This window comes from Vicia villosa, linkage group LG6 (assembly GCF_029867415.1).
Source record: "Vicia villosa cultivar HV-30 ecotype Madison, WI linkage group LG6, Vvil1.0, whole genome shotgun sequence".
In the NCBI taxonomy this organism is placed as follows: domain Eukaryota; kingdom Viridiplantae; phylum Streptophyta; class Magnoliopsida; order Fabales; family Fabaceae; genus Vicia; species Vicia villosa.
In genome coordinates this window covers 18,343,407-18,359,115 of record NC_081185.1, presented here as the reverse complement: position 1 = coordinate 18,359,115, position 15,709 = coordinate 18,343,407, and the positions used below count along the sequence as shown (strand labels likewise).

At 31.0% G+C, this 15,709-nt stretch overlaps 1 protein-coding gene and 1 long non-coding RNA gene across 7 annotated transcripts; one reads left to right on the top strand and one right to left on the bottom strand.

Moving 5' to 3' along the window:
- Positions 1–234: 234 nt before the first annotated feature.
- On the top strand, positions 235–3,238 carry LOC131608945 (uncharacterized). Of its 6 annotated transcripts, none has more exons than XR_009285898.1 (5): positions 248–727; positions 907–1,001; positions 1,602–1,708; positions 1,787–1,981; positions 2,682–3,234. It is a non-coding gene; the product is annotated as an uncharacterized LOC131608945 (long non-coding RNA). The 6 variants fall into 6 exon arrangements; XR_009285897.1 differs by having other exon boundaries at positions 710–727; positions 883–1,001; XR_009285894.1 differs by having other exon boundaries at positions 235–727; positions 883–1,708; positions 2,682–3,238.
- Positions 3,239–4,955: 1,717 nt separating this feature from the next.
- Positions 4,956–6,371, bottom strand: LOC131608944 (S-adenosylmethionine decarboxylase proenzyme-like). Its single transcript, XM_058880539.1, has one exon. It carries the CDS (start codon positions 6,207–6,209, stop codon positions 5,121–5,123), a length of 1,089 nt encoding a protein of 362 aa, XP_058736522.1. The 5' UTR covers positions 6,210–6,371; the 3' UTR covers positions 4,956–5,120.
- Between the last annotated feature and the right edge of the window lie 9,338 nt (positions 6,372–15,709).

Below are 15,709 nucleotides of genomic sequence, written 5' to 3'. Positions count from 1 at the left end.
CCAATGATGTGAAAAATATTTGATTTAAAGAAAAATATAACACGGTGGCAGTTTGGTAAATAAAATGATTTTTGTTATAAAAGGCCATTACATCGGACCAATTTCCCAACCGATGTAAAAAGTCTAATGATTAAAAAAATAAAAACACGGTGGCAGTTTAGTAAATAAAATTTTTGTTATATAAAAGACCATTATATCGGTATAATTTTTCAACCGATGTAAAAAACTTATATAGCTAATATAACGTGGTGGTTACATCGGGCAAGCTTATCAGAAGTAAAAAAAGAGAACTTTTTCTACAAAACCCTAATATTCTTTCCCATACTCATTCGTTCCCAAAACCTTTTTCTTCATTTCCGCCGCTGCATCCTTATCTGCGGCCACTTCATCTTCATCCAAGGCGGACTCCATCTACAACACAACAGATTACCTCCTAATCATTGAACTCGTGACTTTAAAGAGAAAGCGACAAATATACACAAACAAGTTTAGCTTTAACACTTCAAAAATCCTCAGGAGATGCTTTCTTATTCCCCTAAGCACCCCTGAGATTCATTTCAAAACCCTATTCATATTTTCATCTATTAACTTACAACAACCCAATTTCACTTTCCATTTCCCTTTCAATTTCTGTTCCATTTTCACCGTCGAATTTGAATGGCTTCCGAACGGTTTCACCGACAAGAACGCCGTGTTCAGAAAACTCTAAACCAAGTCCGAAAACAAGGTTTGAAGCTCTTTCATATATTTTTTTTTGAATTTTCACGCTTCTGTGATTTCAGTTATTCGATTTTGAGCTTTGATTCTTGAAATCGCATTTCAGATCTGTGATTTCTGTGTGTGTTATTTTGATTTTTGAAGATGTGATGTTTTTTTATTCAGTCGTGTTTTGATTGTAATGCAAAGAATCCGACCTTGGCGTTAGTACCGTATGGGATCTTCCTCTGCATTGATTGCTCGACAGTTCATCGGAGTCTCGGCGTTCACATCAGCTTCGTGAGGTGAGTTGTTGATTGATTTTGTTAAATGATGAATTTTGTTGGTGATTTTTTAAGCTTCGGTGTTTGTGTTAGTTAGTGCTGTATTGTGTAATGGTGAGGATTGAATTTGCATTTAGATTCCACAGAGCTTGAGAAAGCGAAGCAAATGCTGAAAGTACAGTCAGGTGAAAAATCTTTCTCAAGCACAGTCAGGTGAAAAATGCTGAAATTACAAATGCAAATTCACCTGATGCAAATGCTGAAATTACAAATGAAAATTACAAAAGCAAATGCTGAAAGTATTAATTTGTAATTTTCATCGGCTCTATCGTATATCTTAACAGTGTAATTAGTAGTTTTTCTTCCAAATGAAATGGTTATTGCTTGCATGGTTTATGAAATCATATTGAGGTTTTTGCCTCTTATTATGTGTAGCATTAATTCTAAATCGAAAAGAGTTGAATGATAGTACTATGCTTAAGAAGCAGTGTAGAATAAATAAATGATGGTAGATATTTATATTCTAAGTTAATTTTGGAGCACATGTAGTGGTGTAGCTTTTGAAAATTTGCAGGAAGAGGTACTCACTTGCCATATTAACAAACATAACATTGTTTACAGGTTCAATCAGAACATAATTCATTTCTTCATGCAGATTAATAAATTTCAAAGGAGCCGGGGAATGGACCCGTCATTTATGCCTAGTAGAAAGTCGTTTGAACGTGTAGGTAGGTTGAGATATTCCTTTTCTCAACTCTATTTGTATTATTTGCATTACTGGTAGTACATAATGGATTTACTTGCAGGCCGCTTTGATATTGCACGAGCGCTAGAAAAGTGGGGTGGCCTTCATGAGGTTTCACGCCTTTTGTCCCTTAAGGCAAGAAGGAAAAGGAGCAATTAGGACAACCTTACCAAGGATAAGGAAAATGATCAAATGGAATCACCTGATGTAGATAGCGAGATAAATACAGACCCCATATTTGCATTGCTTTGTTGAGGTATATATTGCTTTGTTGTATTTATTTTGAACCTCAGAGACTATTTTGCCTTATTATCTTTTGAGTGCCACTTTCTTGCATGATGTGTTAACCACATCTAGCTTCCTTGTATAAGATAGATATATAGAGAGAATGAAAGCGAAAAGAGGTAGAAGATAGATAGATTATAGAGGTGGCAAAGCAAATGGACCTCAACTAACCCAACTCATCATAAATACTAATGGACCCACAAATTCTATCAATTTGAAAGAACAAAATACAAACATGAATTAAGTATGGTGTTTGTATGTTTGTTGATTGATATATAAAATATATAGATATACATTCTTATCTTTAAATCAATGTGACGTAAAGACTTTGCTCTTCTAATAACAAGTTATCCAATAAAGTTCTTAAGGTCATGCTAAAGTGCTACAAGAATCAATCATTATTTTTATTGATTATTATTAAAATTAATAATTATCATTCACTAGTTTTGAATATTTAGAAGTGTAAGAATAAGTGAAGTTTGATATAAAACTTGTTGTGTTCTTAAGCGATAAACTTGTGTTTATCTGTTTTTTTTATTCTTGGCAATGGATTTTGGATTGTTTTTTTTTTAATATTCTTGGCAATTGATTTTGGACTGTTTTTTAACACTTGAGTTTCTTGACTTTGGTGTTATCTGCTGATGTTAATTAGTGTTATTGTTTATTCTCAGGTAAAGTAATTTTGGTGTTGTCTTCAGAAGCTACATGTCATCTTCTTGTGGATTGCATGTTGGTATTTCAAGTGTGGGAAAGACCTTGTAAATGGTTGGATATTTATTGCTTTGTTATTTTGTAGTAGTCCACCGTGTATAAACTTTTTTATAATTTAGTACACTTGTGTATCTTAGATTAATACTTTTGTAAATTTTGTAGATTATATCTTTCATTGGTTAGAAAAATATGAAAATAGTGACCTAAATGTGGTCTGTGTGCTGTGGGGAAAATGTGAAAAATAGCGACCTTACTTTGGTCTATGTGATATTTGAACGTTATATGAAAAATTAGGTAAAAAAAATTACAGGTTAAAATAGGAAAAACAACTATTATACGCTTAAAAGCAGAAAACATATTACATTGGGAAAAATGAAAAATTAATGTAAAAATCTATCTATTACATCGGGCATACTGGCAAACCGATGTAAAAAGTGTCTATTACATCGGGCATACTGGCAAACCGATTTAAAAAGTTTCTATTACATCGGGCATACTGGCAAACCGATGTAAAATATGGCGTATATATTTTTTTCTTCAACTCTTGCATTATTTTTCACATCAGACGTCTGAATTCAACCGATGTGGTATGTCAATTTTTCACATCGGGCCTTGGCCCGATGTAAAATGTCTCTAACTTATTACATCGCCTGGATTTACATCGGGCCTGTGCCCGATGTAAAAAGTACTTTTCGCCCGATGTAAAAAGTATTTTCTGCACTAGTGATACCCTTACCAGGCAGAGTATCAAACTTCCTACCAACAGCAACCCTACCAACAACAACCTTACCAGCAACAATCATATGGCTTCACCCAACAACGCCACGAGGCGGGCCCCTCCAAATCCCATCTTAGCCCCGACTTGAGCCCTGATGAGGAATACGACCCAAGCCACCCAATAATCACACAAGAATCATATTACCGTAGCTCTCAACAACAATAATATGGCTACACCACACCCCAACCAACGATGCCTATTTACCAAGGCAATTCAAGTGCCAGTTGCTACCAACCATATATGGCTACCCCACCACGGCGACAAAACTTTGAGGGCATGGGAAACCTCTTTGACAGTAGGATCAAAGAATACATGGACAACGAGCGCATGGAGGGCTATTCCAAGACCCACCTACCCAAATACAACAAAAACCTCAAAGGGGTAGGGGTCGACAATGTTCCCAACGAAATCAAGTAGCGCTAAGTGCGGAACTGGCGGTCGCTACGGTGACCATAGTCATTGGAATATTTGTAATATTTTTTTTATATAACTTGTAATTCATCTTTTATTATTATCTTTTATCATTAATATATATTTCCGTATTTCTAATTATTTATTTAATATTTAGTTTTATATAAAAAAACAAAATTTAAGAATTTAAAAAATAAAATAAAAATTACACATATACATTGGCACCACCCTATATGGCAGCATATTTTAAGCTTGCACATTGGCGTCATGGAAAATGACGCATTGATTAAAAAACAAGACATCCATCATGGAGGTGGCTCCTATGTGTAAGCACTCCCAAACTTGGTCATCCAAGTAATTTTCTAAAAATATGATTTTTTTTTTTTAAATTTGGTTATTTTCATTTTTTCATAAACATATATCTCAATGTCGGTTGGCTTGCACTTGCACATATGCAACCTTCCACGAAATTCCTCCAAGTGCCTTAAATGGATCACGTGTTCTTGTGTCTCAGTTCTACCTTGAGATTTTCAATGAACCAAAACCATTTCTAGCCACAAGTCCACAACAATCTTTTACGTACTTCTACGCCTACAGCCACATATCCAATTTGTTAGGTACATTACAGCCACAAACTTGGTTACGCAATATATCCAATTTGTTAGGTACATTACAGCCACAAACTTGGTTACGCAATATAAACAAAAGGGCACAAATAATTGATTTTTTTTTTAATTAAGATTTGATAGTTCAATCAAATACCGATCAAAAACAAAAGTGCACAAATATTTGATTTTTTAAAGCTAAAGATTTGATAGTGCAATCATTTACCGATAAAGTACACCACATACGATGCATGGAAGCTGAGTCATAGTTTCATTTTACAAACCCTAATAGTTTGATCTTGACAAAACAAAATTCACATGAGATTAATTTTTTCATTGATTCCCTAATCACTATCGGATACAACTTTAATTTTTTACTTTCCTACACTAGTCATCATCATAGGAAATTATTTTGTCAAAACCCACAAGAAAATTATAAATAAACTAAGATTTGTAACATAACACGTTTATTGTATCGCTTTCACAACAGCATAACACGTTTATTGTATCGCTTTCATAACAAAAGCACAAATTTATTTAGGTAATAACACTGAAAACAGACAAGATAGTCAAGAACAGAACATAAAAACTATGACAACCGAGTACTAAATCTCCTTCACTTCTTCCTCCTCGCTCTCATCCTCACTCCAGCAACATTTCAGAGTAGACTTTGGAGATGCACAGCCATCATTCCGAACAAAGGAACGGTAAACTACAGCACCACCTTCTCCAACAACTTCATTGCTCCTCTCTCCACAGTAGTATCCTTTCACTTCTAAAGGAAATTGGTCAAGCTTTTCACCATTCATATCAATGTGCAAAGCAATAGAAAACTCAGCTGGATAGAAACATGCTAAAACCCTTTCAACAACTTCATTCAGAGATTTCTCTTCATACTCATAACCCACAGCTTCAAAGCTTGCATAACTGAATCCATCTTCAGGAGTGACATGGATTGTTGATATCGCATTCCCTTCTATTCCATTCATTGAGTATCCACATGGATCAAATTCAAAGTCGCATATGTCAGATTTTGGAAGGATCTTCCTGATTCCAGAATTCTTAGTCATCAAAGCTGCTGAAGATGTGCTTGTCTTGAAAAACACGGATGCTTTTTCCTTATCTAAACCAGTCATGCACATTTCAAGGCCATATACAGCTTCCGGTGAAGCTTCTGCCTTAGCACTTGCAGAGTAAATGTGCCAAATTTGTGACTTGTTGTCAGCATCACCCATCATATAAGCTTGGCTACCAGAACCAAGTTTGCCAAAATAGCTGTCAAGAACATCAACTTCCTCAGAAAAGCTTCGATGAGGGAATGATTGAGCTCCGGGAAAGATGAAGCTTCCACGAGTATATCTCACCGATTTCACAGCAATGTTAAGACCATCAGCAAGCTTAAGAATTGCTGGGATAGACAGAAGCAACTTTGTAGTCCCACAGGTTTTGATGATAAGTTTGTAAGCAAAAACAAACAAGCTTGACTCAGAAAGAACATATGAATCAACATAATCATTAGATAGTGAGTCAACAATTGTACACTCTGCTGGGTTCAGAACTTCATCCAATTGGTCTTTAGACAATGCTCGGAGACCTAATCCAGCAGGATCAGAAAAAACACCACCCTCAAAAAAAGTTACCTCAAGCCTCTTTTCGTAACCTTCAAATCCAATAGCTGAGTTTGTCATGGCCATCTTGACTCAAAGGAGAAAACAATTTTTGTTGTTTGTAGAGAAATAGAACAGAAGCAGAAGAAAAGCAACTAGGAGGAGGAGGAAAAGGAGAAGAAGGAACTAGAATAATTTGCAGACTGAAAGATAAAGGACCTAAATCTATGACAACCCAGAAAATCTCAGGAGGGCTTGCGGGTGCACTGCATAATAGAGAAGAAAATGATGTTAGAAACTAAATCATTCAATAAATAATCTTATGCTAATGTCTAGATTAATCAAAGGAATTGAAATGGGAATTTACGTTTGAGTAATCAGGAGATTTGAATTTTTCTACTCCACCGTGTGGTCGAACGTCTTCAATGATGTAATCGAGAGGAGCTTCGTATAAAGAGCATCTACTACTACTACTAGACTTCTTCTTACCACCTTTAGACTCCATTACTTCATTCACAACTTCCTGGAAAAGGAATAGAGCAAAAAAATCAACAACACAATAGGCCAGTTATTGCAAACAAAAAAAATCATGAATTCAGGGTTTACTAGTAATGACTAAACCATGTGTAAAACACAATTATGGAAAATTTGAAAATCATTAACAAATTCAATATTAGACATGAAATAATATATCTCAAACAAGGACCATGGACACAGGAAAAGCAACTTCAAGTCTTGTTTCTCATTTTGCAATTTTTTATAGATAAACCTGCAATCTCATGTCCCCTTCATCCTGATCATTTGACTCAAAATCACATCAGATTCCTTCATCAACTTGATGTATTTCTTCCTCAAGTTCAAAAGGGGTGCTTCTCGATAGCCAATTCATTGCAGTAAGCTTCTTTAAGAACAACAGTGCATGTTTTATTCCTGAAAGACACGTAAAACATATGGGGATGCCGCTCGAATGCTCTGTGCACTTTCTGTGGAAAACCAAAATACTTCTTTAGAGGTAGAACATTCTCTTTGGTCAACAATATCATCTTCCTCAACCTGGATCTTAATTCCTCCCTGCTTTCTTCATATACGCTTTTCTCATCCCTGTCAATCTCAGCAGCTTCACATGTCAACCTAAACCAAAGATGATTATACCCAGGACCTATAAACTCTTCAAAAATGGATGGATATTGCCTCATAAATCTTGCAACCTTAATTGGTACATCCAACTGTAATCCCCTCTTAGATACAGCAGAGATAGGGATCAATGTAGTCAAGATCGAGATCTGGGTCGTAGGAGCTTAAGATCTTACGATCTTTTATTGCCTTTTAGTGCTAAGATCTTGCAAAAATCTTTTTTGTGTGCTTTTGTAGTCAAGATCGAGATCTTTTAAGTAAGATCGTAAAAATCATAGATCTGGGCCTGTTTTGTTAGGCTTTCTAACCGGGTCATATTTTTTAAGTGAACCCAGTTTTTTTGTCTTACTTAAAGTTCTGTCTTCCTAACCCTAATATTAAGAAACACAAAACGGCTGCAGCTTTTTTAATCCTTTTAAGCTACTTATATTGAACTTGATCTTTTGAGCTGATTAAATTAGGGGTTGATGGTTATGAATTATTAATTAATTAATTAAATTAGTTAAATGTTGTGATTTATAGGTTATCTTGTTCATGTATTGTAATTTTCATGTTTTTGTCTATGTGAATTTACCATTTTGCCCTTTGGTAAGATCTTAAGTGCCGATCTACGATCCTGCTTTTACGATCTTTCACAGGCTGTCCGATCTTACTTAAGATCCCGTGCTTGACTACCTTGATAGGGATGCACCCTGAGTCATAATATTAATCTTTTTTCTGTTGCATGCACACACTCACATAAATATACCTCCGAATGTGAGAGAAAGGAAGACCGGGGATTAAGTTGAGCAACATCGATTGAAAAACTCAATTTAGAATCAAATGATCTGGATGAGGGGACATGAGATTGCAGGTTTTTCCTTGAGTAAGTTTATCTAAATATTTTGCAAAATGAAAAACAAAACTTTTCAAGCATCAAATGCTTTTCAAAAACTTCATCAAATCCTATCAAATGTCATCAAAATATTCATCAAATCCTATCAAATGTTATCAAAAAATTCATCAAATCCTATCAAATGTTATCAAAAAATTCATCAAATCCTATCAAATGTTATCAAAAAATTTATCAAATCCTATACAAAAAAATCATCAAATGTTATCAAAAAATTCATCAAATCCTATCAAAAAATTCATCAAATCCTATCAAAAAAATTCATCAAATCCTATCAAATGTTATCAAATAATTTATCAAATCCTATCAAAAAATTCATCTAATGTTATTAAAAATATTCATCAAATCCTATCAAAAAATTCATCTAATGTTATCAAAAAATTCATCAAATCCTATCAAAAAATTCATCAAATCCTATAAAAAAGATCATCAAATCCTATAGAAAAGATCATCAAATACTATTAAATCCTATAAAAAAATTCATCAAATCCTATCATCCATCTCTTGTTCAATTCATTCAAAAATACTCATAGTTCAGCGTCCAAAAACATAATCGAAAACCTAATAGAATACAAAAAATGAAAAATAAAAGCTTGAAACTCACTGTTGTTTAACAATTGGAGAACAATCTGTTTCTCGATTTCCCCTCTGTGAATCAAGATTTCAGATTAAATGACCTAAATCGATCAAAATCAAAATCAGAAAAAAATCATCAAACATTGAAATCGATAATCAATTAAGAAATGAATACCGAAGATAATCGCAATGCACTTACAGAGAATTGAAAAGATTGAGAAGCAGAAGAGAATTCAGGAAAAATTGAAACAGGGCAACGGCGAGATCGAGGAAATTAGGTTTAGAATATTGAAATTGGAATTGGTATTTGTTTGAGATGTTATGAGAAGAGGTGAAGTTTATATAGAGGATGTGTGGAAGTTCAATTACAATAATACCCTCTGGCTTTTCTGGTGTTTTGATCTCATCGCTTCGCCACATCCTTTTTTTAGCCACATAACTTGTCTTATAAAAATAGTGCTGTAATAATTCAACAACTTTCTATAAAAAGTGATAATAATTCAACTTCCTCGTGTGAGATATATTAAAATATTTAAAATGGTAATATTTTATATAAATATTATTTATAATTTATTAATTATTAAATATGTAAATAATTAAATATAATTATTTATATGGGTTAAAGCCCAATTTTGATCAAAAAAGAAACACGAATGAAGAAGATGAAAGAAAGTAAAAAATAGAATTTCTCTTTTTAAAAATTATGATTTATTAGCTGTGTGTCAATAACATATTTGAAATAAAAATAATCCAGTTTGCTAACAATATTAATAAAAAATTATAGTTTGTGTCTCCTTACTCACAAAATTAGTCCTCTTATTTTATTTTTAAACCGTCTTGGTCCTATCCTCTTATTTTATTTTTACTTATTTTATTTTTAAACCGTCTTGGTCCTATCCTCTTATTTTATTTTTACTCCCCTTTAAAAAAAAATTTTTTGAAATATTAAAATTCTAAGTCTATTGTCTTTCAGATGACAAAATTTCTCCTATAATTTTTATTTATGGAATAAATCAGTTAGGCCCATCTAGTCAACCCACAAGCATACATTTTTATTTGTTTATTATACAGTGAAACTAAAGCTAAACTAAAGCTAACCCACACGATGTGGGACTACGGTTAACTTAGGATATTGATATGATATTATAGTATACATCCTCGTGCCCGCAATTGTGAGAGTTTTAAAGTGCAAGTTCAAAACTATTCATTGGGGATGGTGTACATGATTTTGGATATTTATGCAACTTTCCAGCTACAAATCAAGAAATCCATGTTAAAAGGGATATCACAATGACATGAAAAACAATCACTATTAAGTATTTGGAAAAAATAATAAATGAATTAGTATTTTATTAAAAAAACACACACACAAGTTTAGATCTTGGCATGCAAAACACCATTCTCATTCCCTGTACCACCAATCACCATATCACATTTGATCTTAGTAACAGGCTTTACCTCACCAGTTATCATACTCTCATTCTCATGATTTTGTCTCCTTATAACAAGACCATCTTGAGTTATTACTGTAATATTGATGTATCAGGTGTCAAATCCATAAGTTTAACAATAGCCTATGATATTCTCTTTTTAGCCAACACATCCAAATACTTACCAAGTAGAATAAAAGAAATAAGCATAAAACATGCTTAAAAAAAATCACTTCCTTTAAAATGCGAATTAAAAAACCATTCTTCCAAATTCCAACAACATGAACAGAGTAGAAATAAGTTGTATTTGTTTCCAAAGCTATTAACACATCCATATTCGGATAACCTTTTCTCAAAGCTTTATAAGCACCAACATAGAATCTTCTTCTATGATGAACTGAGCAGGTGTTGAACTATCTCATAAAACATTTTCAATATGTTTCAATAGAATTTTGCAGGTGAATTGCATTGTGTTTGATAAGACAAGAACTCTAACTATTGGAAAGTCACTGGTTGTAACTACAGAACTCTTACAGTTGGAAATCACATTGGGTTTGATAAGATAGGAAGGCCCACATAGGGATGGCAATCGTACTGGCACCTGTAAAAATTACCCACAACAATGGATAGGTTAAAAACCACTAAAACTAGATATAGGCGCGGACATAGGTAATTGCCCATTAAAATATGTGAGTATGGGTGCAAGTACGGATAACTATCAGGGCTGGCTAAAAGCACATGCAACAAGTGCTGTTGCACAGGGCCTCTTAATACTAAAGGGCCTCAATTTTAAATTTTTTTTACTTATCCCACAAAAATGAAACAAAAATACCAATTTGCCACAATTTGAAAAAAAATTCCCCTTCTGCCACCTATCTAGTTATGGTTCGGCCAAGGGTTGGCTGAACCTATGCATGTATTTTTTTTCATGTTGGGGTTCGGCCAAGGGTTGGTTGAATCCTAACTAGGAGTTATTTTTTTGTTTTTTAATTTGTATGAATTTATTTTTAATGTTTTTGAATTATTAATAATATTAATTAATTATTTTAAATATTAATTTAATTTAATATTTTTTTAAAATATAATATAATAATTTTATATAATTGTTTTATAATTTATTTAATAATATATTTTAGTTAATAATTTTTTTTTTTTGGTTTTCTAAAGTGCCACACTGTTGAAAAAATGAAATTTGTAATGGGCGGTGGTCCATCTCAGCAAAACGCACCTCCTTAACCTGAAATGGACAACATTAAAATTTGATTCAAAATATTTATAATGTTTTCCTTTTCAGATTGAGGAGTTGCATTTTTCTGAAATTGACTATCGTCCATTACAAATTCCATTTCTTCAACAGTGTGACATTTTGGAAAATGAAAAAGAATTAACCTTCATTGATTCGGCCAAACCTACTATAAAAAGGTGACTACCTGAATCACTTTTTCCAACGTGCGGCATTTTGGTATTCTCGTTTCAACTGTTTCGCCATTAAATTACCGAAAATATTATATTATTAAATAAATTATAAAATAATTATATTATATTAAAAAATATATATATAAATTAAATTAAATTAATATTTAAAATAATTAACTAATATTATTAATAATTCAAAAACATTAAAAATAAATTCATACAAATTAAAAAAAAAAAACTCCTAGTCAGAGTTAACCAACCCTTGGCCGAACCCCAACATTTCAGTGGCAGAAAGGGAATTTTTGTTTAAATTGTGGCAAATTGATATTTTTGTTTCATATGAGTAAAAAAATCTCAATTTTACCAGCATTGCATACTTTATCTTTTTGTAAGTTGAAAAAAACTTAAATTTAATTTGCTAACTGTTACTTATCGTGTTACTTGGACACAACAAGTCAGTCTTTCTAATGCTGAGAGGTTATTTTATTTATAGGCTACTCTTACTTCTAGGATTACCAAATCTCCGATGTGGGTGTTTATACTTATGTAAATTTGACAATTAATATCTCCTACGTTAATTAAATTTAAATGTGGTATTCTAAACTCCTCCCAATCTTTCTATAGCTCCAAAACTCTTTCTCCACCTTCTCTCTTCCTTATTTTTAAAGCAAATTTGTGATCAAACAATTAAATTTTATTTCTTTTCTAAAAAAACTTATGGTTTTTATGATTTTTTTTAATAACATATTTTAATAATAGTATTTACTATAAACTTCACATTAATAATATATTAATAATATATGATAGGCTGTAATATTGTTAGATTAAAATAACAAAGTAATTTTATTAAAAATAAAAAGTAACTAAAATTATTTATTTTAATATTGAATTATTTCATTTATTTTTAACTAAGTAATTTTTTCGATCAAAATATAATGATTATTATGTTTGAATCTCCCTTGAACCTAAATAGTTAATTGACTATAATTAGTTGACATATATTAATCTTTGATAAGTGCGTATTGTAAAATAGAATATCTACCACATATCAAATCGAATTGTGAATAATATAACTATGTTCTATTTTTATTAATAATAGATCTCGTTTTATTGCTTGTACCTTTGATTTGAAGGTATAATTCATTACTCTCTTCGGATTAAATGACAGTCAATTTAATAAAATAAAAATTTATTTGTTTATTTGTAAATGATAGTCACTTTACTAACAATAGAAATTGATTTGTCTTGTTGTTATTGATAGTCAATTTACTAACCGTAGAAATTGATTTGTCTAGTTGTAAATGATAATCACATTATTAACAATAGAAATTGATTTATCTAGTTGTAAATGATAGTCACTTTACTAACAATAGAAATTGATTTGTCTTTTTGTAAATAATAGTCACTTTACTAACCATAGAAATTGATTTTTCTAGTTGTAAATGATAGTCACTTTATTAACAATAAAAATTGATTTGTCTAGTTGTAAAGTGAAAATCATTTAACTTGAAGGGACTTGGATTTGAGACCTCATAGATAAAAATTTATGTATAAAATTTGTTAATATTAGTATAAATCATGAAAATTACTTATTTAAAAATTACTTTATAAGAAATAATTTTGGCTTTTTTGATATTATTCATTGATAACTGCAAGTAATGAATTATACCATAGAAATTGATAACTGCAAGTAATGAATTATTCATTGATAACTGCAAGTAATGAATTATACTTTATGAAAAGAACCGGTTTAGAAGTAGTAAAAAACCTATTTGAGAAAAATATTAGCAGAAGGACTAATATAATCCGGTTAAATTTTGTTAGGGATTAAGTTGAGTCAATTTTTTTGTGAAGGACTAATTTGACTCGTGTAATATTTGTGAGGGATCAAAATGGGTATTCACTCAAAAAAAAAAAAACAACAATGAAAATTATTTTTATTTTTATTTTTTTAGAATATAATTTTACAAATTAGAACAGGGCCTCCAAATTGTTCCCGATAACTAAATACCCATCCTGTCCCATACCTGCACACTGTATATTTGTATATTTTTATTGATATCCTCAAATAAACTATTACACATTTTAATATAAGTGTTCATTTATTTCACAATTCAATAGTAAAATTTTTATTTTTTTTGTTAAACAAATTAAAATGATATTATATTTTTCAATTGATAGATATTTTTAGTAGAAATGCGGGTAATGAGTGCGGGTAATGAGTGCGGGTAACGGGTACTTAGGTACTTATATCCGAGTATAAAATTTGATGCCCACGTGAGTATGAGTTTGGGTACTAATATTTTTTTAAAGTGCGAATATGAAAAAGGGTACTATAGTAGCTTATTCATTCTCGACCTATTGTCAACCCTAGTCCCACATCGTGTGAGATTGTATATATAACATACACAAACAAAGTAAAATGTAAACTTGTTTGTTTGCTGAATAGATAGGCTGGCCTTCAGACCAATTTAAATATTTTTAAAATTTATATAAATTAATTTTCATATAAATTTTATAAAAAACTTAAAAAAATATTAATTAATAATTTACTTATTAAATGACTTGGATGATAAAAAATTAATAAATCTCATGCTACACTATTAAAAAACTGTCACGTGTTTTAAAAATTTATGCCTCGACATTTTTTTTTACCAAAATTGAGTATAGAAGACTAAAATTATTTAAAAATAAAATAAAAAGACTAAATTATAAGAAGACTATAATAGAGAGACTAAAACTGTAATTTAGTTTAATAAAAATGTATATTTTATATTGCGAACACATTGCAATTAATCATCAACTATAGTTTAAAAACTTTTTGCAATGTTGATGTAGTTGAATTAAATTTTTAAATAAATAACTGTAATATTTTTTAAATAAAAATATTTCTAAGTTAATTTACTAAAAGTTTTGCAATATATTTTTTTCTTAAATAAAGATATCTGTAATAAAGGATTGATTTTAAATTATAAATATGAGCTTTACTTATCATAAATTTAATTGATAAGTATATATGAACAAAATATTTAATTTCAATCATAATTATTTTTTCATGTCACGTAGATGATTGTAGCTATTTTTGTTTGTGCAAAAAATATTAACATATTTTTATGCCAATAAGAATAATAACATTTATATATATATATATATATATATATATATATATATATATATATATATATATATATATATATATATATATATATATATATATATATATATATATATATATATATATTGAAGTCCCATTTTAGTCCCTCACAAAAATTGTAGAGGTCAGATTAGTCCCTGAGAAAAAAAGTCCCTATTAAATTCCTTACAAAATATAACCGAGCCATGTTAGTCTCTCAATTAACATTTTTTTTTAAATCGGTTTTTTTTCTTACTTTTGAACCGTGACTTGACTACTAATAAAGACTCATTTTAGTCCCTCACAAAAAACGAAGAGTCCAAATTAATCGCTAAGGCTTTGTTTGGATTGATGGAACCGGATGGAGCGGAGCGGAATGGGATGGAATAAAATGACATTCCATTGTTTGGATAATTTAAAAACGGATGGAACGGAGCGGAATAGAGTGGTATGGATTCCATTCCATTCCATCACTTACCACCATTTTTCTTACCCTCCGATTTGGGCGGAATGAACAACTTAACTTGTTCCGTCCTAAAATTTCCAAACAATGGAATGGTATCTTCGTTCCGCTCCGTTCCACTCCGCTCCATCCCACTCCGCTCTGCTCCATTCCGCTCCGTTGATTTTATGATATCCAAACATAGCCTAAGAAAAAAGTCTATATTTAATCCCTTACAAAATTTAATCAAGCCATGTTAGTCTCTCTTTTAGTATTTTTTTCAAATCAATTTTTTTTAAATTGTGATTGGACTCCTATATTACGACTGTTGAATAGAAATTATTTATGAATGGATTGTAGATAAATCATCGCGATACCACGACGTTCTTTTCTTTGTTTGGTTTATTATCAGACTTATGGGTGAGTGATTATGGTTTTTGTTGTTATGTATTCTTGTGTATTAGGTGTCGTTATTGTTTTAGTTGTTAATGATCTTTTAGGAAGGTTTAGTTTTGTTACTAAGGTGATTGAGGATAATTTCTTTCTTTTGTAAATAATACTTGT